This window comes from Thrips palmi, unplaced genomic scaffold, assembly GCF_012932325.1.
Source record: "Thrips palmi isolate BJ-2018 unplaced genomic scaffold, TpBJ-2018v1 HiC_scaffold_10, whole genome shotgun sequence".
NCBI lineage: Eukaryota > Metazoa > Arthropoda > Insecta > Thysanoptera > Thripidae > Thrips > Thrips palmi.
This window is the reverse complement of record NW_023144621.1, coordinates 5,147,377-5,172,113: the sequence shown is the minus strand read 5'-3', so window position 1 is coordinate 5,172,113 and position 24,737 is coordinate 5,147,377. Positions and strand designations below refer to the sequence as shown.

At 56.0% G+C, this 24,737-nt stretch overlaps 5 protein-coding genes across 7 annotated transcripts; 4 read left to right on the top strand and 1 right to left on the bottom strand.

The window, feature by feature from the left end:
• The first annotated feature begins 110 nt into the window (after positions 1 to 110).
• On the top strand, positions 111 to 4,168 carry LOC117648163 (inactive pancreatic lipase-related protein 1-like). Its single transcript, XM_034390423.1, has 7 exons — positions 111 to 347; positions 1,342 to 1,411; positions 1,620 to 1,777; positions 2,105 to 2,353; positions 3,126 to 3,311; positions 3,578 to 3,734; positions 3,813 to 4,168. The coding sequence occupies exons 1-7, from the start codon at positions 281 to 283 to the stop codon at positions 3,922 to 3,924; spliced, it is 999 nt and encodes a 332-aa protein (XP_034246314.1). The 5' UTR covers positions 111 to 280; the 3' UTR covers positions 3,925 to 4,168.
• A 3,217-nt stretch (positions 4,169 to 7,385) lies between these two features.
• LOC117649280 (pancreatic triacylglycerol lipase-like) lies at positions 7,386 to 9,737 on the top strand. The gene is made up of 6 exons (XM_034391890.1): positions 7,386 to 7,546; positions 7,787 to 8,021; positions 8,105 to 8,247; positions 8,336 to 8,590; positions 8,916 to 9,261; positions 9,415 to 9,737. The coding sequence occupies exons 1-6, from the start codon at positions 7,489 to 7,491 to the stop codon at positions 9,500 to 9,502; spliced, it is 1,125 nt and encodes a 374-aa protein (XP_034247781.1). The 5' UTR covers positions 7,386 to 7,488; the 3' UTR covers positions 9,503 to 9,737.
• Positions 9,738 to 12,528: 2,791 nt separating this feature from the next.
• Positions 12,529 to 16,740, top strand: LOC117649287 (lipase member H-like). The gene is made up of 7 exons (XM_034391904.1): positions 12,529 to 12,689; positions 12,763 to 12,838; positions 13,159 to 13,304; positions 13,966 to 14,211; positions 16,039 to 16,239; positions 16,317 to 16,482; positions 16,580 to 16,740. Exons 1-7 carry the CDS (start codon positions 12,623 to 12,625, stop codon positions 16,632 to 16,634), a joined length of 957 nt encoding a protein of 318 aa, XP_034247795.1. The 5' UTR covers positions 12,529 to 12,622; the 3' UTR covers positions 16,635 to 16,740.
• Positions 16,741 to 16,893: 153 nt separating this feature from the next.
• On the top strand, positions 16,894 to 20,508 carry LOC117649271 (clavesin-1-like). Its single transcript, XM_034391878.1, has 7 exons — positions 16,894 to 18,315; positions 18,471 to 18,636; positions 18,706 to 18,961; positions 19,036 to 19,146; positions 19,290 to 19,392; positions 19,684 to 19,936; positions 20,136 to 20,508. Exons 1-6 carry the CDS (start codon positions 17,940 to 17,942, stop codon positions 19,839 to 19,841), a joined length of 1,170 nt encoding a protein of 389 aa, XP_034247769.1. The 5' UTR covers positions 16,894 to 17,939; the 3' UTR covers positions 19,842 to 19,936; positions 20,136 to 20,508.
• LOC117649255 (vacuolar protein sorting-associated protein 4-like) lies at positions 20,499 to 24,566 on the bottom strand. 3 transcript variants are annotated; one of them, XM_034391848.1, is made up of 9 exons: positions 24,319 to 24,566; positions 23,981 to 24,077; positions 23,759 to 23,897; positions 23,369 to 23,687; positions 22,971 to 23,124; positions 22,419 to 22,706; positions 21,690 to 21,904; positions 21,439 to 21,515; positions 20,499 to 20,952 (listed from the first exon to the last, which is right to left on the bottom strand). In XM_034391848.1, exons 1-9 carry the CDS (start codon positions 24,446 to 24,448, stop codon positions 20,827 to 20,829), a joined length of 1,545 nt encoding a protein of 514 aa, XP_034247739.1. In that variant the 5' UTR covers positions 24,449 to 24,566; the 3' UTR covers positions 20,499 to 20,826. The 3 variants fall into 3 exon arrangements, with proteins under 3 accessions (XP_034247739.1, XP_034247749.1, XP_034247757.1); XM_034391858.1 differs by having other exon boundaries at positions 23,981 to 23,993; XM_034391866.1 differs by lacking the exon at positions 24,319 to 24,566 and adding an exon at positions 24,140 to 24,312 and having other exon boundaries at positions 23,981 to 23,993.
• Between the last annotated feature and the right edge of the window lie 171 nt (positions 24,567 to 24,737).

Below are 24,737 nucleotides of genomic sequence, written 5' to 3'. Positions count from 1 at the left end.
GTGGGTAGGCGGCTCCTGCGACATGGCACCCCCTGAAGCCGCCTCTGGATCCGCCCTTGCCCTTCTCTTTGGCGGGCCGAAGAGCGGGCCGCCCACCTGCAGAGCACCGGCCACACCGAAAGCAACGGCATGGCGCGGCGTCGCCTTGCGTCGCCTTGCGTCGCCTTGCGTCGCCTCTAGAGTGCCAACGAGAGAGAGAGTGCGGCGGCAAGCTTGAGTCTGAGTCAGTCAGTAGAGCAAAGACAGCGGCGCCGTCCTCGCGGTCCTCACGGTCCTCGCCATGCCGCACTCCCTCCCGCTGGTGGCAGGGCTGCTCCTGGCCCTGGCCGCCGGCCGCGGACACGCAGGTGAGCTAGGCCGCGGTGCTGGAGCCGCTGGAGCGCAGTCGTGAAGTGGGTCACAGCTGGGCGTCGCGGCGTCACCAACACGACCCAACACGTGCGTGACGGGCCGTCAGCTTGACAGCAATCTTCACACCTGTCGGGGAGGGTCTATAAGTGCTGCGACTCAAAGGGCTGACATTGTCGGCATTTTTCAAAACGGCGGTGTTTTAAAATTGGCAAGGCGTGCGTAGCTGCAGGGGTTTGTGTTGTTGAATGCCTGCCTGTACTGAGCCCACCGTGTGCACGGGTCGGACCCCTGGGACCTGCGACTTAAAGTGGCAGTGACTATCGCACGGCGTGACGCGCAGGAAATTTCGGGTCGATATCGAGGCTGCTCACTTATCACTGAGTGAGTAGGATATTTACGCGACGCAAATGTTTGTTCTAAATTTGGGGCCCCGCCGCGGGAGTGTGTTTGCCGACGCGGTTAGAGAGGCTGGGGGCCCGCTGGGTCCGCTGGGCCGCTGAGCCCCGCCACCGGCGCGACCGGCTCCTAGCTGCCACGGCTCCTGCCTCACGCCGCACGCTGTCAGCCGGCAGGCGTTACGCACAGGCCATAAGCGCCGCCGCTGTTTGCGAAAAGTTGCATGAACGGAGCGCCCACGTGCCACGTGCGGCTCTGTGTGTGTGTGTGTGTGTGTGTGTGTGTGTGTGTGTGTGTGTGTGTGTGTGTGTGTGTGTGTGGGAGAAGTAGAAGGCGCAGGAATAGGGGGTGGGGAGAGGTGGGGCGGGAAAGACCAGAGAGACAATTTTTCCATCCAGCATCGTATGGTTTGTCGGTGTGTACGCACAAGGCCTCGCTGGCTTCGCCGGGTTTAACGTACGTGAGGACTTTCCCTGAAGTTCGCGCCAAAAGGAGCACATATTTACCGTACGGTTGGTTCACCGGGTGGTGCCCCGAGGGGGGGGGGGCTGCAGATTTGAACGATTAACTCGACTTAGGTCGTTATGCTTCCAGCCTCCAACAAGAGCGATGGCGTCGACATTGAGCACCTCAGCAAGGAGGTGGTGTTCCAGCTGTTCACCAGGTGAGGAGTGGGTGCATCCCAAGTTCAAGGTCGACCGCGGGCAGCGTTGCCGGTGCTGAAAGGGCTGCCAACCTCAGCCTGCCCACTAGGCTTCGCTCGAGAAGTTACCCTGTATGCAGGCAGTTGTTGGCTGCTCTTTTGATCCCGATGCATCGAGGGGGGTTTCGACGCGCCTAGTGTGGCAACACTGACTCCGTCTCTGTTGCAGACACAACACCGGCAAGCCGCACATTCTGGACGTGAGGCAGCCCGAGCTGCTGGAGAATTCACCCTTCAACCCCCTGGTGCCGACCAAGGTCATCGTGCACGGCTGGCTGTCGGGGCAGAAGAGGGAGAAGGGCGCTGGCGGCCCTCTGCTCAAGGACGGTCAGTGTTCCATGTTACACCAAGGCGAGGTTAGGTTGCACCCAACACAACCCAACCTCACTAGCCCATCCTCACGGCAACAACACCTTTGACGGTTGACAACCCGACTGACGCGTGCTTCCTCCATGTTGACACGACTGCCTGCTCGTCTGACCCGCTGTCTAAGCAGACTCGCCGACGGCGCTAACAAGACAATGATTGATCTGTGAGACTCACGATGGGAAACCAGAGTATTGCGCTGAGGAATCCTGGAAACACTTTTTGCTGTCGTGCATTTTGCCCGAAATAGCCTGCCGCGTTAGTGCTCCTTCCGGTTCCGCGTTGCAGCCATCCTGGAGGTGTCGGACTACAACGTGATCCTGGTGGACTGGTCCGGCGCCGACTCCATCAACTACGTGGCGGCCCGACTGCGGGTGTCGTCGGTGGGCACACTGGTGGGCCGCCTGCTGGACCAGCTGGTGTGGACGGGCGGCATGGACACGCACGACGTGCACCTCGTGGGCCACTCCCTGGGCGCGCACATCATGGGCTTCGCGGCGCGCAACGCGGGGCTCGGTGACACGGGCCGCATCACAGGTACGCAGCGGCACGCATTGGCACGCAGCGGGCCACCGGTGCAGGCGGCCAAAATTCTAGACGCGTTTTGAGCTCCAGAGTCGCGAAATGGGACTCGAACCGAACGAGTGACCCCACCAATGGATTGCTCTCCAAACGAGGAATCCATTGGTGGGGTCACACGTTCGGTTCGAGTCCCGTTTAGCGACTCTGGAGCTCAAAACGCGTCTATAGTTCTGGCCGCTTGTGACCCCCCCACCAATGGATCCCTCGCTCGGAGAGCAAGCAGCGCAGTGTGCTGGTGCCGGGTGGAGGATGGCAACCCTTTCCACACTGGTACATCGTGGGAAACGCTTGCCTACTCACGTGGCCGCACCGCGAGTGGGACTTTACATCGACCGTGCCGTCGCGTTTTGTAAGGCAGTGCGAGGAAACGCGACCGAGACAAAAACCGAGGACGGTGAGAACGAGAAAAACTCGTTGATTCGGTCATGCAATGAGTGCTGATGCCGGCACACGCGTTTCTGCGCGATTCTGACTCAGTCACGTTGCGACTCACGCCCACTAAGTGCTCTGACTGCCCTGTGCGTCCGATTACGTGTGATGCGGGGCAGTTGGGCTGCCTGCCTCCACGGCGCAGCAGCCGTGCGCGAGCACTGCAAGCGGCCGGTCTCTTAATTTAGTGTAGTTTCCATTTTTAAAGAAAAAAAAATTAAGTTTCTGATTTTTTTAAACAAAAATCTTGTGAATTTTTTTTCTTGATTGTTTTTTTTTTTAAATTGTGGGTTTGTAGCGCTGGACCCGGCCGGGCCGCTGTTCACCAGCAACGTGGACGAGCGGCTGGACAAGTCGGACGCCGGCTTTGTGGACGTGATCCACACGTGCGCCGGCTACCTCGGCTACCACGCCGCCATCGGCCACGCCGACTTCTACCCCAACGACGGCACCTGGGTGCAGCCCGGCTGCGGCCTCGACTTCGGTGAGCACGGGCCGGTGGAGGCGGCCAAAACCCGGACGCGTTTTGAGCTCCAGAGTCGCTAAATGGGACTCGCACCGAACGTGTGACCCCACCAATGGATTGCACTCCGAACGAGGAATCCATTGGTGGGGTCACACGTTCGATTCGAGTCCTGTTTAGCGACTCTGCGGCGGGGCCACCTTGCTGGCGCGGGCGTTGCATGGGCGGCCTACCCGCCAGGGCGTCCCTGCCTCGCCTCTGATGGGTTTCGCCTGGCCGCTCTGCAGGGGCGTGCAGCCACTGCAGGAGCTACTCGCTGCTGCTGGAGTCCATCGAGTCGCCCGACGCCTTCGTGGCCACAGCCTGCGACTCGTGGGCCCACTACAAGAAGGGCGCGTGCCAAGGCAACGCCACGGCCGTCATGGGCTTCGGCCTCGACCGCAGGTAAGTCACAAAAGACAAAACAAAACAAAAAACAGCGTTACGTTTTCCACATTTTTTAAAATTTTACATTTTTTGCAGGGCCCGTGGCTCCTTCTACGTCGCGACCAACAGGCAGCCACCGTATTCGACCACGGCAAACGTGCCCGCCAGCGACAGACTCAAGTTGACAAAGAACTTCCAGCACTGTTAAACAGAAACCATGCACACTAATTTTTTGGTATGAAGTCTCACTCAATTTTGAACACGAAAAATTCGTTAACGTGGTGCTGCGCTCTTCATGCGTGCAATTTTGTTCGATAAATTAAAAACGCTCAAAATTGAATGAAATTTTCGTGCACATTGTAGAATTAGCGCGAACGCGCCTGTCATGCAAAGTCTGAATAAACTGCACATGCCGGTGATTTAAGCTGGCATTGTCTGTCTGTGGCATTCGAGTTTGGGAGTCCAACACTTCAGGGGCGACAGGTCGTTTCCTCACTATTCATGAGCCCTGATCAAAATGACCATTCAGCACAATTGAAATACATCGAAGACCTCGCTTCGTCGCACAGCAGCCGGTTTGGAACGAGCAAAGACCGCCACGTCGGAAAGTCCCACGCCAACACAATCGCGCTGTTTTCGGCGCGGGAGTTGTGCCTGCGGGACATTTCCCGCTCGCGCCTCCGGGACATTTCCCCTCTCCATCACAATCCACTGCTCTGTCGAGGGAAATTTCCCGCCTTTTCCCCGCGAGATTTTGGCAGGAGGCGACAGCGCTCGGCAATGTCACGGCCAGATAAGTCACATTAACCACATTAAAGAACCATCACTGTCAGTGGCCGTCAGAGGGCCGGCCGGCGGGTTACGGTGGCGCGGATTAGGCTGCCGCTACGCCGCTGCGCCGCGACGGACGAGGCGAGCCCTTCCGATAAGGGCAGAGAAGTCGGCGGCAGCCCGCCGTCTCCGAGCACCGGTCGGCTCGGCGTGGGCGTCACTGCTCGTGTAACTTAGGCAGTCCTGGCTCGTGGCTCGATTCGGCAAAATTTAAGTTGGAACTAAAAGTTTAAAAACAAAAATTCAAATGGAATCGCAACGGACGTTGATGAAATAATGGGCTGTAATCGGAACAAAAGAACCCACCCATCCCCCACAAACACGCACAGAAAGACCTCTTGCCCTTTGGAGAGCGCCTTGCAGGGTAGGCCGCCATCTCCACACCGGAGTGCGGATGGGCCAGCAACATGCCTACCTCGCAGGCGCCTCTTCCAGGGCCGCAATTTCAGTCCCGTTGCCACTGTTTTTTGGGACAACAAAACAACAACAACAACAACAAATCCGCTTGCCCCGCAGTCGTCGTCCGCGGCGACGCGTCGAGGGCGCCGCCGCGTCTTACTTCGACCCCGTCTCTCTCGCACCCCGCGGGTCGCCCCGTGCCGCCCCGTGCCGCGCCGTGCCGCGCCGTGCGTGCGAGGGAGACGGAAGGCCAATAAACGGGATAGAGGGCAATTAGCGCGGACGAGCGCGCGGCCACGCACAGATAAAGAGGCGAGGAGAGCGGCGCGAGCCTCTCTCCGTCTCTCTCGCTCTCCGGCGCGGCGCCTCGCGAGAGAGACGGCGCCTCGTCGGCCGGCGTCTGCCTGCAGCCGGGTACACTGCAAGACTGCAAGCGCACAGAGCGCCGCGCCGGCACGCTGGAAAAGAGCGTGGAATCGCACAGCGCTAAATAAAAATTATTTTGCAATTTTTAAATTTTTTTCTTCTTTTTTAGAATGCCTTAGCATTTATATGACACTGATAATTGCAGACTGCAGAACGCCGCTCGTCGGCACCGTCGGCACGATCACCCGCAAGGACATGGCCGTGTCTCTCTGGAAAGTGAACGCCGCTTCGTCCTGCACTGTTAAAGACAAATTTTAAAATTCCGAAAAAGTGCGTTCCGAAGCGCCGCGGGGAATTTACAAAGGCTTCGTTTTTCAATTTATTCATATTTTTTGTCCTGTACTTGCCGAATACTCACGGAAAATAGACACAGTCTCGGTTTTGGAATTTTCCGCAGATCAAGGGCAAAGTTCTTGGATATTTTAAAAATATTTTTAACTGTGCGTTCGTCCTAATTCGCAATCGACAAACTACAAGCCCGGCGCGGCGCGGCCCGGCTCGGTGGCACAAGCGGCCTAAGCGGCCAAAGCGGCCAAAGCAAGCCATAAAGATTGGCCATTGTTTTCGGAAGGTGCTATTGCCACTGCCCTCTCGAGGGCTCGGACGTTCGCTAATGATACTGGCCGGTGATGGCAACCGTTTGGCAGTGGCGACGGGGCAATAAGCGGCGCTAAGCCCTTCATTTGCGCTGGTTTATTCTAGAAAGATCTGCCCGCTCTTGCTGGGCGCGGGTAGCGATGGCAGGGGTTCAAATCCTGCAAGTCTTTTTCTTTGTCGAACCTACCGTTTCTGGGAGTTGCTTGGCTGATCGGGGAAGGCCCCGACTGTGCGTGCGACTGCGTGGCTGTTTGACGCGTAACTAGGCGAGGGTCAAGTCCCTCATTACCTCCCAGTGTACCTCCCAGTCCAGTGGCGGCTCCAGAGCCGGCCGGAGGGCGGCGCAAGTCAGCACGTTGTGCCTACTTGCAGTGTGTGGCTCTTCGAGTGCCCCATGAGTGCGACAGAGAGCGACGATAGGCCGCCCCATGGGTGCGACAGAGACAGATGGGGGACACGCCACCGTGAGTGACTCTCTGCCCATAAAGCACGCAGTGGCAATTGGCCCCAAGGGACTGATCCTTCCGCGGCAATCAACTGCTTGGCGGATCAGCCGACCGCTCCGTCTCTCTCGCACTCACGGGGCGACGCGACAGGCCAGTGGGTGTGTCATTTGTTGACAGGTCGAAACGGCAGGGTGCCCGCTGCGCTGTAAACCGACCACGGTGTGAAGGTCCACTCGTGTCGTGCGCATCGCCAAATTGGCCTGGCGCCCTATGGCGGCCCATGGCGGTGGCCACCCATGCCGCCCATGCCGCCCGGGGACCTCAATGCGCGAGGCGGCCTGGCACGGCCTGGGTGGCCGGCGAGCCGGGGGGCATGCATCCCCATTCATAAGAGGCATCAGCTCCATTCCATTTGAACCCCAAGAGGCGGTGCCATGCAGCCATACTCCCCACCCCCGCCCCCCGGTCAGATCTGCGTCCTATAATACTCCTGTTTCAGTACACGACATACAATAGACCCTTTCAGTCGTCACCGAGTGAAGAACAAAAAAGTAATCAACAGCCAGGAACTACTGGGAACGTACCCTCTGATACTTACTTTTTGATAACTTTTGTTCTTCCCTCGGCGGCGACTGAAAGGGTTTATTAGAGGAGCAGCTCACGATAAACACGCTCTATCGATCTCTATCGATTGAACTGGAAGTGAGTCACCCCCTCGCTACGAGAGAGTGAAGTAGCTCCCTGATCCCCCAGCCCACCGCGCGAATTTTGGCGCCAACCGGCCAACCGCGCGCCGTTTCCTCCCCCGCTTCCGGCGAGTGACCCATTTTGGGAACCCGCAGAAAACTGGTTGATGGGGGCTGTGCCGGGTTGGCTGGCAGGCTGCAGACCGGCCACCCTCCGAAAGCTCGCTTCCCACCCCGCGATAAGCCTGCAGGGACCTGGATCGCGGGGACAGCGAGATAAGCACGTGGCTCGAGTTATAAAAGGGGCAGGCTCTCCTGGCTGTTTAGTCTTGCCAATTCCGCCCCGCAAACCATCCCACAGTCCCATAACGACCCGCCGACGCCGCCATGGCCAAGGGATTCGCAGTGTGCGCGGCGCTGTGCGCCCTGGTGCACGTCCTGTCAGGTGAGTCGGACGTGGGCCGGAAGACCGGCGGAGGCGGTCAAAATCCGGGACGCGTTTTGAGCTCCAGAGTCGCTAATTGGTACTTGAACCGAACAAGTGACCCCACCAATGGATTCCTCGTTTGGAGAGCAATCCATTGGTGGGGTCACGTTCGGTTCTAGTCACATTTAGCGACGCTGGAGCCACAGAGGCCGGCCTAACCTCAAAGTGGGCGACTAACCTCACTTCCCACGTTTGCAGCCGCCGTGCTGCCGGAGCAGCCGCAGCTGCTGACGCAGAAGGAGCAGGTGCGGAAGTACTTCGCCCACCTGCAGCCCGAGATCGACGAGTGGCGCCGCCTCGGACACCCCACCACGGCCGCCTTCCACCACAAGGACGGCGTGGCCGAGATTGGCTACCTCATCGAGATGCCCGAAAAGGTCTCGCTGCACGCCACCAACTACGCCAGCAACGTGTTCTTCTATCTGTTCTCCAGGTTCGTTCTGGGTGGTGGCACTCTATTTTTGAAAACCATTGGCCACTTCACCTAGTTCAAAATATTCTGAAAAATTATTTCAGGGAGAACCCGAACGGCACTTTGGTTGCGCCGAACGCCCAGGCCTTCACGCTTGCGGGCTTTAACCCGAAGAGGCCCACCAAGGTAGTCATCCACGGCTTCAGCAACACCATCGAGAGCCCTCTGTTCACTGAAATGCTGCCCGGTAAGGAAACCGACTGAGAAAAACACGATGAAAAACGGAAATGTCGCGGTCGGTACTGGTATTCGAACCCGCGCTACTTTGCCGGCAGGCATTTTGGAGAACACGGACTGCAACTTGATTGGAGTCGACTGGGGCAACCTGGCCAAGGCACCCTTCTATATCGAGGCGCGCAACCACGCCACCGGCGTGGGCAAGATCGTGGCCAAGCTGGTGGACGCCCTGGAGCAGGACGGCGGGCTGCAGCTCGAGGACCTCCACCTCATCGGCCACAGCCTGGGCGCCCACGTCGCGGGCTGCACCGGCAAGGACTTGAAGAGCAAGAACAAGATCGGTCGCATCACAGGTACGGCAGTGGGGTGGCCCAATGGGCCAGAAGACCGGTGGAGGCGGTAAAAATTCCGGACGCGTTTGGAGCTCCAGAGTCGTCAAATGGGACTCGAACCGAGCGTGTGACCCCACCAATGGATTGCTCTCCGAACGAGGAATCCATTGGTGGGGTTACACGTTCGATACGAGTCCTGTTTAGTGACTCTGGAGCTCCAAACGCTTTAAGAGTTTCGGCCGCCTCCACCGGTCTTCCGGCTCACTGTGCGGTGTTGGGACTCGACCCCGCGGACCACGGTTCGCAAGCGAAGACGCTAACCACCACCCCACGCGCACGAATACAGGGTTGGACCCCGCCATGCCGCTGTACCTGCTGCTCAAGAGTGACCGCCTCAACAAGAACGACGCCAAGCTGGTGGACGTGATCCACACCTGCGGCGGGCGGCTGGGCCTCGCGGAGGCCATCGGCCACGTCGACTTCTACCCCAACGGCGGCCACCTGCCCCAGCCCGGCTGCGGCCTCGACATCTTGGGCGCCTGCAGCCACGGCCGGTCCTGGCAGTTCATGGCCGAGTCCGCCGTCGAGGTCGGCGCCTTCCCCGCCAGCGAGTGCGACACGCAGAACGACGCCAAGAACGGCAAGTGCACCAACAAGACCGACGGCAACATGGGGCTCAACCTCGAGTACAAGTGAGTGTCTCTCTGCTTTTGTTGTCACTTGGTGGCAATGTCGAGGCTAATGAATAGCATCAAACTTGTTTATGTCATTGTTGCCGCTCATACTGCCATTCGTAGTCTCTCTCTCTGTTTGTGGCTCTAATTGGAATTTGTTTCCCCTCGCAGCGAGGACGGCACCGGCAAGTACTACTTGAAGACTGCGAGCTCCGCGCCCTTCGACCTGTCTGCCCACAGCCGGGCGGAGCAGAGCTAGAACGCTAGACCGACGATGAGTCAAGCCCAAGGCTTTGAGGCAGGCCCTCAGGTCGCACTGTACATTTGTAACATACCCTTAGGCTATAAAGGACCCGCGCAGGGACCGTTATTGTGAAATGTGTAAATACTGTGCAATTTATTATTTTTTTACCTCTTTTTGAAATGTTGCGTGAAATGTGTACCTGGTTACACTGATAGTGTGATGCCAATAAAGACTTGAGCGATGAATAAAACGCCTGTGTTTACGTTCGACAACCACCCGCATACTTCCCCTGAACTATCTGCTGCCGTGCCCAAGTGACCTCAAAACGTCCAAACGCAATCTTGGTAGAAAACAAGTGTTCACGTCTTAAAAAAAAAAAAAAAAAACGGAAAATTAACCAAACAGGCAAAAAAGCTGTGCGACTTGGAAAATTCCAAGGGCACTTTGAAAAATGCCAAGTACGCTTTGAAAACTATCATGTGCGCACTGAAAAAAAAGAAACATGCAGTCAAAATTTCACAGCTCCGAAAAGGACCCCGTGCTTCACAAACGCGTGTATCTTCGTTATCTTTGTACGAAGTTACCGAGACGAGTGAACCTCGTTCGACGGGTTTATCCCAGCGTGGCTCGATTCCGTGAGCTCGCAAGCATTTTCTGCGAACCTTTCTTTCTTTCGTGCAAAACTAACAGCGCGTACTGCTCGCCTCTCACGTATTTGCACTTCGGGACGCGAGCGGTCGGATGGCGAAGGAGCGGCCTATCCGCTTTTGAGACTCGCTGAGTCACACAAATCCATGAACCGTCACACAGTGGGCCAAAAGAACGGTGGAGGCGGTCATTTTGAGCTCCAGAGTCGCCTAATGGGAGTCAAACCGAACGTGTGACCCCACCAATGGATTGCTCTCGGAACGGGGAATCCATTGGTGGGGTCACACGTTCGGTTCGAGTCCCATTTAGTGACTCTGGAGCTCAAAACGCGTCCGGGATTTTGACCACCTCCTCCGCGATACTCCCCTGCAACAAGCAGCTATCTACGCTCACTGTCTCGATAACCGACTATCTGCGGGCGCTCTCCCGACAACCGGCTATCTACATGGGCTGTCTGGATAACCGACTATCCAACATCGTAGCGAGGTTAGGGTTGTCGTATAACGAAGTATTTTTCTCCATGACACTTAAAGCGACTCGTTTACACCATACTTAATCTTGCTTTGACAAACTTTTGACAAGTTTTGGTAAAGGTTTTGCGAGGGCAACTTCATTGGTTGGATAAATAAAAGCATTCAATCTCGCGAGGTGGAGAAAGCAGATAGTCGGTTATCCAGACAGCCCGTGTAGGCAGCCGGTGGCAACTCCCCTTGCCCGGCTGAAACCAGGCTCGGAAGCGGAGCGGCTCCGTTTTCCAACTTTTAAACGAATAAAGCGAATAGAATCTATTTGATTGCCACATAACGAGTACATCAGGGCAACGTAAAATTTCACGTAGATTACGATTCTGCACTTACATTCGCAAAAAGACGAAGGATTGCGGAAATAATCACGGATTATGTTCATATTGCGGCGTCGGCTCGCTCGTATCAGCTCGTCTCATATTTGCCGAGTGTTAATGTAAACAAACTAAAGCAGCTAGAGGAAAACGGTCACTTGCAATCGAAAGATCACACTTTTTCCCTTGGTATAGAGACTATTGCAAAGCTCGAACGCCGGCTAAAACAAGTATTTAAACATAGAAACAAAACCTCCCGGAAAAGAGGTTAGTGGCAAGGTGTCCCTAGGTGGCAATTAAGTAGATATTGGGTTTTAAGTGGCAAGTTGGCAAAAGTGGCAACAAGGGTGAGAATGTGGCATGTGATTGCAAGTGCGATAAAGCTCTAGTGGTAAGTGTTTAATTAAACTCGCATAAAAGGGAGAGAGCGTACGGTAGGGCGCTCCGTATTATAGCCATAACCAATTGGATGCGCAATCCGATGGCGCCCAGCACTTTCTGCACGGCATCAAGCTCTCGGGGAAAATTTTGTGCCCAATACTTGTTAGTGCAGGAATAGATCTATGCGGCCTTATGATGCCAGATGTAAGTTGGAGGCTGAAGGCTTCCAGCGGTAGCCGGACAACGATGAAGTCCTGGCCCGGGTCGCAAGTCTTGATCGGAAGGCGTGCGGATTCGGTTATAGAGTACTGGTGGCGTGGAGCTTCTTGTTGCGGGGGTAATGGTTAAATGCCACTGTACCAAGTTCTGCAACCCGGCATTGCAACGTCCATTTGGGACCTTTAACATCACTTAATTCCCCCGCCCCATACTGGCCGGTGCGTTCCTATGGCCACTTAACATTGGAACTTAAAAGTCCAATCCACTGCCAACCCCGCAAAGGGGCAGTACGCCGCCACTTAAACCACCACAAATGGGCCGCTCGGGCCCCCTGCTTCCTGCCCGGCTGTTCCGGAATTGAGGTTATTCCTCATATTCCCTGTTGTTTCTTTACAGAAATACTTGGTTTGCCGGCGTTCGGCTTTGCAAAGTCCCTCCGCCAAGGAAAAAGGCTGAAGTCGATTGCAAGTGACCTTTTCTCACCTGCTCTTTGTTTGTTACCTACACTCGGCAAATCCGAGACGAGCACATACGAGCCAGAAGACTCCGAAGAACAAATCCGGATTTTCCGCAAACTTATTTTTTGCAAATGTAAGTGCAGAATCGTAATCTACGTGAAATTTTACGTTGCCCTGATGTACTCGTTATGTGGCAATCAAATAGATTCTATTCGCTTTATTCGTTTAAAAGTTGGAAAACGGAGCCGCTCCGCTTCCGAGCCTGGTTTCAGCCGGGCAAGGGGAGTTGCCACCGGCTGGTGTAGGTAGCCGGTTGTCGGGAGAGCGCGCGTAGATAGTCGGTTATCGAGACAGTGAGCGTAGATAGCTGCTTGTTGCAGGGGGGTATCATCCGGTCTTCTGGCCCACTGTGCACCAGCGGTCCGCAACCGGTGCATTGCAACCGGTCCATGGTCCACCTTCGCGCTCAGCCTCAAATAATCCCCCGCCGCAAATTTCGCGGTGCGTTGTCTGATAAGATTAAGTGTATATAAGGAAGCTTCGCGGAGTCCGCGCCCCGCCAGTGCCCGCAGTCCATCGTCCGCCGCCACCATGACCACCACAAGCTGGGCCGTCGTGGCCGCCGTGCTCACCATGCAGGGCCTCGGCTGCGTCTCCAGTGAGTTCCAACTTGATTCCTTCATGGCCCTGAGTTGCAATTTCTCGACTTGACGATGATGGTGATGTACCAGGCCGGGAAGTACCCTCCGCCAGGAACGAGCCCAGGCTGAAGGTCGAGAAGGCAGTCAAGTACTACATTTTCACCAGGTGCGTCTAGTGTGCTGCCCTTCTCTGCTCGTCCGTACCGAGGCACAGTGGGCCAGAAGAACGGTGGAGGCGGTCGAAATTCAGGACGCGTTTTGAGCTAATTGTCGCTAAATCGGGCTCGAACCGACCGTGTGATCCCACCCAATCGATTCCTCGTTCGGAGAGCAATCCATTGGTGGGGTCACACGCTCGGTTCGAGTCCCATTTAGCGACTCTAGAGCTCAAAAGGCGGCCGGGATTTTGACCACCTCCTCCGGTCTTCCGGCCCACTGTGCGAGGAGCCTCAAGATGGTTTAACGGGTGCTTCTCTGCTTGCCCAGGGACGCTCCGGCCGGACTGCGGTTCGAGCTGGACTCGCTGGACTCCCTGGCCGCCAACGGTTTCGACGCGTCGCTGTCCACCACCATCGTGATCCACGGCTACGGCCACGACATCACGGACCCCCTCTTCGCCAACGTCGCCGCAGGTGAGGAGGTCCACCAGTGCACCCGGACCCAAAGAGTGGCATGCCACACGTGTAGGCGTACAGTGCTCCCTCCTTGTAAGCTGCCTCCCTCCAGCCTGATTTTTTTTATTTTCGCTTTGTACCCTCGACCCTCGGCGAGCTCGCCGTCTGACAGGGGTCTGGCGAGTGCAGCCATAAACCCGGACGGTCGCCAAAACGTCGGACCATGGTATGGACCGATAGGTGCCTCCACAATAGGAAGCAGGTAGCACGGCGAGCCCGGCAGAAGGCGTGGTCGGCATCGGGCCTCAACGCGATCGCTTTTATTGGCCTCTCGGTGCGCGAGCTCGACCCTCGCCGTCCCTTGCAACACGTGTTCAACTGTTTCTTCTGTTCTCTCCAACCTGGACTTGTCCCCCGAATCCTCATGTTGGAGGGAGGGAGCACTGTACTCTGATAAGACCTGCAAAGTGGTCACCGGCAATCATTAGCGTGTATAGTGTCCCTGACTAATCAGCTTGGGATATGTGCACTTTCCGAGTTTGTCAGGTCAAAATGATATGTCCAATGATCGACGAGGACCTGGTTTTGATTGAAATCGCTCTGTGTTTCGGCAGTGCTTTGACTTGTCCGCCGGCTCAAGTTGGCAACCCTTTAAAGTGCCTTGCGCCCCTGTTGGCAGCGCTGCTGGCCGCGGACGCGCCGACGAACGTGCTGGGCGTGGACTGGGGCGTGCTGTGCCCCAAGCCGCTGTACCTGACGTCGCGCTCGCACGTGCAGGGCGTCGGCGAGACCGTGGCGGCGCTGGTGCAGCTCCTGGTGGACAACGGGCTGGCGCGCCTCGCCGACGTGCACCTCATCGGACACAGCCTGGGCGCGCACGTGGCGGGCGTCGCGGGCAAAGTCAACACAGTCGGCCGCATCTCAGGTGGGCTCTCTCTCTCTCACCTCCCGAAGTCCGGGTCATTTGTTGGGCGAACAGTGGGCCAGAAGACCGGTGGAGGCAGCCAAATCCCTAGACGCGTTTTGAGCTCCAGGGTCGCTAAAATGGGGCTCGAACCGAACGTGTGACCCTACCAATGGATTGCTCTCCGAACGAGGAATCCGTTGATGGAGTCACACGTTCCGTTCGAGTCCTGTTTAGCGACTCTGAGGCTCAAAATGCGTCTAGGGTTTTCGCCGCCTCCACCGGTCTTCTGGCCCACCCACTGTGGCAAAAAGCTACGGAAAATTCTGTAAACAGCTTGTGGTAATTCTCCGTAGCCCTCTTATCAATATTCTCCGTAGTTTCTTACAGTTTTCTCCGTAGGACCGTGCCGTGGTCTCCGTAGGGCCTTACAGTGTTCTCCGTAGGACTATACAGTCTTCCAGGTCCTACGGAGAAGACTGTGCGGTCCTGTGGAGAATACTGTAAGAGCCTACGGAGAATATTTATAAGAGGGCTACGGAGAATCCTGGCAAAAAAATTAACAGAATTTTCCGTACCTTTTTGCCACAGTGCCGTGCGCCGGCCGCGCGCACGCACTCGTCTCCAAGTCGCGCGCCGGAAGCACGCGCACGTGAGTGCGTCAGGCAGGGCAGGAGGAGGCCCGACTAGTTAGGAGGAGGAGGAGCGAGCGTTCCCAGTTTTGTATTCAAATCGACGCGCCTCGGGATGAGATATTTTGCAGAAGTCTCATGCACTGCTCGCGTCGATCTTGTAAACCACGATGGGCGTGTAGGGATGAGTGTCTGTGCGTTTGTGTTTGCGTGTGTGTGTGGCGGTGTGTAGAGTAATCTAGCCCGACAAACATCCGCATCCTCCAACCACGTGTGTGCGTCGCGAAGTTTCGGCAGTGTCAGACTCATCGTCATCATCCTGAGCGCTGTTGGGACGAAGGGTTGCACTCAACAGATTGCCAAATTGTCACGTTGTTACAGAGTGTAAAAAATGAACGAGCGGAAAGAACAAACTTAAACATATCCGTCAAGACTTTTTAATTTTTTTGGTAATTATTTTAACTGCCGGTATAACCAGTAAGGAGCACGCTAAGGACGCGTGAGTTCACAACCATTGGCGGGAAAACTGGGACCGACTGAGACGCGCGCTGCAGACTGCTTCTGCTTGTTGTTGCTTGACCTAGAGCACCGCGCGCACCGCGCACCGCGGGAAGGCGCGCACAGTTTAACGACTTTTACTCACACGGCTAAAAACACGGATCCTATTTGCAACCTGTCACACAGGCCTCACTTGCAAATTCCCCCCCCCCCGCCCTCCCCTGCGATTCCTGCTTTGGTCGAGTCTCTCTTCCTTTTCACTGTCCTTACAGTATAAATCGCAATTCATACTACTCTCAAGTACACGTTTTCACACAACTCATGCTCTCTCTCTCTCTCTCTCTCTCTCTCTCTCTCTCTCTCTCTCTCTCTCTCTCTCTCTCTCTCTCGCTCTCAGGCCAAATGAGCGGTGACTATATGAGGTGGCTTAGTTCCGCATCTAGCCGCGCTATCGGATTATCTCACCGCGACCTAAGCCACCCCTCTTATTGTTGTTGTTGTTTTCTACTTTTTTAGGTTTCCGTCATTTTTCGGTAGGATTGTCGAGTGGCGAGGCCCTCCTTTACACAGTTCGTATCGGCTATCGACGTTCACTGTCCAGCCTCCACCGAGCATCTCTCGCCTTTTAATGTAGCACTGGCCTGAAAGAGGCCACTGTTGTCGTTGTTGTTTTTGTTTTTGTTGTTGTTGACGTCGTCACGGTGTTGTCGGCCCGCAGGCCTGGACCCCGCGATGCCGCTGTTCTTCGACTCATCACCGGACCGCCTTCGGCCGACGGACGCCGACTTGGTGGACGTGATCCACACGTCGGCGGGAAGGCTGGGCTACCGGGACCCCACGGGTCACGTGGACTTCTACCCAAACGGTGGCACCGTGTCCCAGCCGGGCTGCGGGGGCCTGTTCGCGGACGGCCTGCTGGGTGAGGGGCGGGGGTTCAAATACCCAGTGTTTATTATTTTTTTCGTGCGAATTTTCGTTGTAAAAGGGTGCTTTTAGGGAGCTGCAGCCACCGGCGCGCCCACGAGCTGTACGGCGCGTCCATCGGGAACCGCGCGGCCTTCCCCGCAAAGCAGTGCGACTCCTTCAAGAAGGCCATCGCCAACCGCTGCACTGACGAGGGTGGGCCCTCCGTCAACATGGGGTACTACCTCAACGCGTCCACGTAAGTTTTTATTTTTAGCCCTTTTTTTGGCTGAAGTATTTCGTTGTTAGTTTTTGACGGTGTATGAAAACGTGTTGTTTTCCGTCATGACTTGCAGGCCACAGGGAGTTTACTACCTCACCACTACCGGAACGAAACCTTACACGAACTAGCGAGACTGCGGGTCGTCGCGTCCCCACCAGCACGAGTGCAACGGGCACGTGCATCAACCTGACTCGAATCCTTGAAATTTGTGAATACATACATACAGTTTCGGAGCGTGCGTTTATTATTATTTTATGACGTGCTCGCACGACTCGTTTTAAAAAAAGACCAATCACCTGTCTATTTTCGACATGCACGCATGCAGAAAAATCACATGACTAATAGAAATATTCGAAGAAGTCAGTCGGGCTCGGTTGGACTGGCTATCCTGGAGACAGAACTACAATAATATTTTAGCTCATTTTTTCCACCTTGCCCAATCAAATTTAGTTCTTTTTATTTTTCATGCAAATAATGAATTCTTGAACGATGCAGAAATAAGGAAAGAGTTTTTCCCGGCAATGCGGATTGAGCGTGTGAGTTCCTCTCTGATCTAGGAAAACAAACAAAAATACAGAAAAACTACAGTGTGCCTTAATAATTCCATCCCATTCCGCGCCCGTTGTCGCCGCGGGCCGCGGCTAATCGCTCCATCTCTCTCCTCCCCGCACTAGTTCCCTGTCTCCCCTTCTCCCCCCGCCGTTGCGTGCGTTCCCGCCAACTTTTCCACTTTTCCTTGGTGCGCGTATGCCACAGCGAACCAGAGGTGACCTTGCAGGCAGGACGGCCAGGAAAACGAAAACGCCCTGAGACGGACTTTGAAACATTTGCATTCCGGCCGTTCGAGGCGGATTTTCGGGCTCGCGGATTCCCACACGCGGCGATGGTAATCGGACCAGCAGCACTGACCTCAGACTCGCGAGCTTTCGAGGGGGGTTTCCGACGTCCTCTCCGTGTGCGCGGCCGGCGGGCGGCACACACAACGTGCAGGAACCAGCCCGGCCGCCCAATGGACGATGGGCGAGGCGGGCGAGGCGGGCTCCTTCGGGAACCAGGAATGAAAGACCGACACGAAATATTCCAGTGAGGAAGGCAGGTGTGGCAAGTCGTGGTTAATGTGTGGTGTGTTTTGGACAACTTTGCGGCAGTACTGCTCCCGAACTAAGGCACTCCGTAGCAAAGGCCTGCTAATAGGAAGGTCTAAAGACCACCGCCCCGTCGAGGGAGTTCGATTTTCCGCCTGGAAACCAACTTGATGGCATTACTGCTCGCAAACTAAGGTGGACAATCGCACTCCGTTTACTAGGGTACGCTAAAGGAAGGTCCAAAGACCACGCACCCGTTGAGGGAGTTCTATTTCCCTCCTTGGATTGGACACAGTGGCTGATGTGTACACCTGGTTTTTAATTATTTTTCACACCGAGGGTACTGCCATGAGAAGGCCCCTTCCATTTGGAGGGGGGGGGGGGACGTGGGTTCGCTTGGCGTCGCTAGACCGGTCCCCCGGCTGGAGTAGCAGCGGCCCGCCGCCGGGGTTCTCAGTCGAAACTGGCAACTGTTGCGACGAAGACGAAGACGCTCTTAGTCGTTGCCTCTCGCACTGCCTCAGCCCTCACGGCCCTCACGGCCTCACGATGGTGGCCCCGCCTTGCGCCGAAGCCTTCCAGATGCCGGTGGGGTGGAGGGCGACCGCGGACCAACGCAAGAAGGTGCTCGCCCACCTGGGCACGGACGAGGAGCGCCTGGACGCGGACGCGAGGAGCCTCCGGGCGTGGTTCAACATGCAGCCTCACCTACCGTTCCTGCCAGGTTGGCCGAGTGACGAGCGACGCGGTCTCTGGCGCGCGAGTTCGTCGGTTCGATTCCCGCTCGCCGCTATGTATTTTTGTCGCTTGGAAGTGATGTTTTTACAAAAGCGAAGTACTACCCGTGAGCGCGTTCAAGAGGATGCTTCCATGTTGCAGAGTCTGAGCTCGTGATGCTCAAAGCGTACCTCCTCAACTGCAAGAACTCCATGGAGAAGAGCAAGAAGGGACTCGACAACTACTTCACGGCGCGCACCGTGCACTACGATTTCTTCGGCAGCTACAACATCAACGAGGAGGAGCTGGTCAAGTGCACCAGGACCATGTAAGTGTCCCTCCTTAAAGGTTCCGCAAAAAAAAATGAGGAGATTCTGTACACTTTCTTTCCCCCTAGAACCCTCAGTTTAGCAAAGGACCTGACACCCGACCTGACGCGTGTCATCGTCGCCAACCTCTCGGGTGACGACCAGAGCGAAGAGGACTTCGCGCGCATGTGCAGGCTGAACCTGCTCAAGGCGGACACCGCCATGCGCATGGACACGAACCTGGGCATCGAGCTGGTCGTCGACCTGAGCTACTTCACGCCGAACCACGCCAAGCAGACCCTCCTCAACTTCGGCCTGCTCAAGACCTACTTTGCGTGCATCATGGTCAGTCTGTGCGGCTGTGCAGAGTGTGTTGCCAGCTTGGGCTTGCCTTACACGCGCTTGCTTTTCGCCGACAGGGCGCGCTGCCGACCAGGATGAAGAAACTGCACCTGGTGAACGCGCCGCCCTTCTACGCGGCGTCCTTCAACCTCATCCAGATGCTGCTCAAGGACAAGATAAAAGAGAGGGTGAGTTGGTGATCCTAGCGGACAAGGGCGGATCCACAGAGACGACTTTGGGGCGATGTGGCAAACGCCTTCCCCTCGCTATCCGCTCCTTGGCCATCCATTTTGAACCGAGAAGGGGGTAACGAGTCGCTTCGCGTTGGCAGGTCATCATGCACCCCAACCTCAAGAGCCTGTACAGCTACGTGTCGCCGCGCTACCTGCCCAAGGAGCTGGGCGGCGACCTCCCCAGCTGCGACGAAACGGAAGGTGAGCTGCCTTGTGAAATGGTGGAGAAAGTACACTCTTCAAAAGTATTTTAGGAATTCTTGAAGTTGGGCAAAAAGTTACCTACGAACTTCTAAAAATCTCAAAACCGCCAAGGATTCTGTTTGAATGAGTTTCCAGCAGGTTTAGTTAAAAAAAATATATATTTTTGAAAAGCCAAGCCTCCGAGGACTCCCGGCGCCCATCCTGGGATTTTCCGATTTACTTTTAACAGTGTACAGGCTTTTCTGAGTGTCCAGCTCACGGCCTTGCTGCGACCTGCCCGTGTTGCAGCGCTGTTCCGGCCCGTCTTCGCCGGCTTCGAGGACCACTACGCCCTGCAGCGCACCCTCAAGGTGGACGAGTCCAGGCGGCCGGGCGGTCCCTCCCAGATGCACGCCGAGGCCAACTTCGGCTGCGAGGGCAGCTTCCGGAAGTTGGCGCTGGACTAGCGCGACTAGCGCACTCTCCCGCGTCAAAATGCAAAGACTGTGATCGTTGTCCAAATTTGGGTCTCATCATCGCGTGCATGTAGATTGGCTCACTTCGCACAGTCGGCCAGAAGACCGGCGGAGGCGGCCAAAACTCTAGACGCGTTTTGAGTGTTCCAGAGTCGCTAAACAGGACTCGAAGCGAACGTGTGACCCCACCAATGGATTCCTCGTTCGAAGGGCAATCCATTGGTGGGGTCACACGCCCGGTTCGAGTCCATTTAGCGACTCTGAAAACGCGTAAAGAAATTTGGCCGCCTCCACCGGTCTTCCGGCCCTCTGTGCTTCGGTTCCACAAATCACTTGACCGACGATACGCACGCAACGGAAAGTGCTCGTCATAGGAAAAGGTGTGAGCGTGTCTAGTGTGTGATTGAGTGGTAGCGTTTACGTTATTCCTCCATCGTCGTGTTTTCTCAAATCATCCATTTGTAAAGAATATTAGTTAACAAACCGTGCAGGACTGATCCCCAAAATGCTGGCCAAGCATATCGTCCTGCTATTAGTCAGTAAAGTTAGAATAAGGCAAGCACGCTTTTAGTCATAATACTGTGTAGATTTAGTAAGCACAACAAATATTCTTGTCAGGACTAACTGTTAAATAAATCCTCCAACTAGTTACTGTTTACTTTCTTTTTTATTTCATTGACCGTCAAACACACTTACTAAAAACTGAAACATGATTTAAAAAAATTAAAATTTGAAAACAATAATGTATTTCTGAAAAAAGAAAAAAATTGAAGTGTGTTGACAACAACAACAACAACAGCTTAACAAATAACGAGTCAACAGTGTAGTAAAATTGGGGTATCTACAATTAACGAATCAATAGTGGTAAAATTAGGGTCTCTAGAATATCCAATGGTAAAATTAGGGTCCCTCCCTATTGTCTGTGACCTGGTAGCTGCCTGCAGCCGGGCCCAGAGGCCGGGCCCAGAGGCCGGGCCTAGCCCAACTGTCCGAACTGTTGGGTGAACTCTTCGTAGCGTCGCAGGTCCGCCTCGCAGACCGTGGGCCTGGCGCTCTCGATCACGTCGTAGAAGTCCCTGATGGTGACGCTGCGTGCGCAGACCTGGCAGCGGAAAACAGAACTAGTTACCGGCCAAGCGGACGACGAAGACGCACTCGAACCGAACGTGTGACCCCACCAATGGGTTGCTCTCCGAACGAGGAATCCATTGGTGGGGGTCACACCTTGGTTCTGGTCCAATTTAGCGGCTCTGGGGCTCAAAACGCGTCTGGAATTTAGGCCGCCTCCACCGCTCGTCTGGCCCACTGTGAGACGACGCAGACGCACGCACGGAGAGGTCAGACACAGCGGGCCGTCGCGACGTCTCGGGTCGTCTTATCGCGAGTTCCTCACACTTTGCAAACAACTTTGCAGACGCCTTCCCAAGGACGAGCGCTGCGCTATCAAGCCAGCCCGTGCCGGAAACACCAGACCATTTCAACGTAACGCGTTTTTTCCTGAAAGCGCGCCTCTGACTCTGTGTTGTGCCTTTTCTAGCCCCCCCCCCCCCGGGCCAAAAAATAATACACACACACAAACACAACTTACAGATTCCGCAGGGATGAGGTGTAGAAACCGACGAACGGCGCCTACGGTGTTGCTGGAGCAGGGTGACCACATTCCCCCTGAGAAAACGAAAGGAAACACAATAATAGTGCAGCAGCCTCCACTTCACGCCAACGGCAACAGCACTCTTATCAGCCAAGCTATAAAGTGCAGGGCTCCAGAAAAGCCTAGAGTGTTGCCTACCCTCCCCCACAAGTTCAAGAGGCCGCCGAAAGTGGTTTGTGCCGACTCACCTGCGACGCCGATCCAGTGCGTGGCGGTGGTGAGCTCCCGCACCGGCTGGTACAGGGCGTTCCGCACCAGGTCCGAGAGGTCCGAGCCGGAGAAGCCGGCGGTGCGGTCCAGCAGGTTCTGCCACTCGGCGGCGGGGAGGTTGAGCTCGGAGCCCGGGGCCGTGCCCGTCGTGCCCCCGGCCGCCAGGGTCCGGATGATCTCCTTGCGGCTGTCCCTGTGCGTGGGAGTGAGACAGCGAGAGAGTGAGGACAGGGCCGTGTCGAATGGGCTGCCTACCGCACGGCGCACAGTGGACCAGAAGGCCGGTGGAGGCGGCCAAAAATCTGGACACGTTTTGGGCTCCAGAGTCACTAAATGGGACTAGAACCGAACGTGAGACCCCACCAATGGATTGCTCTCCGGCCGAGGAATCCATTGGGGTCACACGTTCGGTTCGAGTCCTCTTTAGCGACTCTGGAGCTCAAAACGCGTTTGCGCAGTTTTGGCCGCCTCCGCCGGTCTTCTGGCCCACTGCGCAGCGTGTGGCCATAACCGCCTGCGAGGTAGGCCACCGGCCCGAGACGCAACACACCGGTGTGGAGACGGTGGCCTACCTCGCCCCTGGAGTCTTCGGGGGCAAGGTAGGCCACACCCTGCTCGCCGGTGTGTTGCGAGGCGCGGTGGTGGCCTACCTCGCAGGCGCTCCACCCTTGCAGCTTGCAGCCTGCACTGCAACGCGCTGCACCCACCTGTCGGGCAGGCCGATGAAGACCCGGCGCTGGAAGCGGCGCAGGAAGGCGGGGTCGATCTCCCAGGGGCAGTTGGTGGCGCAGACGAAGAAGAGGTGGCCGGCGTGGCCGCTAGAGGGCGCGGCGTCGCCCTGCAGCTGCGTCAGGAGCTCCGTCTTCATGCGGCGCGTGGACTCGGGCTCCTCGTTGGTGCGCCGCCGGCACAGGCCGTCCACCTCGTCCAGGAAGACGATGACGCGCCGCGTGGCGCCGCGCGCCCGAAGCTGGCCGAACAGGTCGCGGATGTTCCTGCGGGCACACCAGTAAAAACAGGCACACTGCCCAGTGGGCCAGAAGACCCTTGGAGGTGGCCAAAACTCTAGCCGCGTTTTGGGCTCCAGAGTCGCTGAATGGGATTCGAACCGAGCGTGAGACCCCACCAATGGATTGCTCTCCGAACGAGGAATCCATTGGAGGGGTCACACGCTCGATTCGAGTCCTGTTGAGCGACGCTGGAGCTCAAAACGCGTCTTGAGATTTGGCCGCCTAGTGGAAACCACGACAGCTACGTACTGCTCTGTGCGGCCGAACCAGCTGGACAGGAGGTCGGCCGGCGTGATGGCGTACAGCTCGGAGTCCACCTCGGCCGCCAGCGCCAGGGCCAGCTTGGTCTTCCCCGTGCCCGGCGGGCCGTACAGCAACACGCTGTGCCACGGCTTGCGCGCGCCTGCAACCATCGGCAACACTACAAGCACTGCCAGCGCACAGTGGGCCAGGACACCGGTGGAGGCGGCCAAAACTCTAGACGCGTTTTGAGCTCCAAAGTCGCTAAACAGGCCTCGAACCGAGCGTGTGACCCCACCAATGGATTGCTCTCCGAACGAGAAATCCATTGGTGGGGTCGCACGTTTGGTTCGAATCCCGTCGCGACTCTGCAGCTCAAAACGCGTCTAGAGTTCCGGCCGCCTCACCTGTGAAGAGGTGCCGGTAGCGGATGGGCATGATGACGGCCTCGGTGAGGAGCTGCTTGGCCTGCGCCATGCCCGCCACGCTGGCCAGCCGCATGTCCGGGGTCACGTGACGGCGCAGCGCGGAGATGTGGTCGCGGACGGCCTCGCCCTGAGACTGCGAGTCCCCCTGCGAGGCGACCGACGCCCCCGACGCGTCGAAGGACGTCGACAACTCCGGCGAGCACGACGGCGAGCCCAACGGTGTCCTGGCCGCGTCGGCCATCAGCAGTTGCGCCATGGTGCGGTTGCGCCCGATGGAGTCGTAGACGGCCTCGAGCACCTGCAAGTCCAAGTCCTGCAGCAACCCTCATTCATCACGCATCATTCATTCATTCATCCATCCATCCATACCTTGATTTCTTCTCTGTTCCAAAACGGATTCTGTGCACAGCTCTCAACAAGTCCCAAGCTGGTCGAAAAAGAAGCCAGAAATTCGACCGAACTCATGGTCACGCCCTCCGTTTCCAGCGATTCCGTGATCTTGTCCAAGCTGAAAATGAAGTCACACTTGTTCTGAAGCTCCGCGACTCGGACTCAACTCGACGGCAAACTAGATATTTCAAACAAACTTACCACTCTACAGCGACTGGAATGGTAATCAGGCGTCGAACACGTGCACAAAAAACATTAGAATTTGGAGCCCAGTATAACATAATGAAGCCATTTTTATCTGCACTCAAGAGAATCATGACACACAGGGAGCGGGAGTGAAATGAACGCAAGTTACTTAACCTGTGAGCTTAGAATAACGCCCAGCTTTCAGTACGTTTTCAAAACTTTAACTATGCGATATCGTTGCTCGGTCACCACAGGAGAGTTCAAACATGTGACAGCGAAGGTCTCCGTCTTGGGCAAAATTAGCTTCGAATAAATAAAAGGGAACTGTGCTTGTTCAACCACTGTACTCTCACCTTTCAGCTGTTCGGCCAAAGGCACTTCCTGATCGTCTGCTGCCATACTGCTCGGACTGATTTCACAGAATAATTTCAACAACTTGTGCAACGAAAATTTTTCTCTCCTGATGTTTCCTAAAGATCCCATGTCCTAATCATCTTACAATCAAGGTACGGATTATTGTCAAAGGAAAACGCAAGCGAATCGGTTCCGTTTTAGTGCAGGCAGCCGTTGACGTTTGAAACGAGCGGGGGTTCGTTCTTGACCGTGCGCTTCCTTCGCGAAACTTTGACCGTTTCCGATACACGACAAAAAAATCTCTTTCGGAGATCTTTTGGTTTTGATCTAACATAAAATGAAGGAAACAAAATCGATCTAAGCTAAGTAATCGAAGGGAGCCGAAATGTGACCGCACGTTTCATTCCAAAGTCATTCT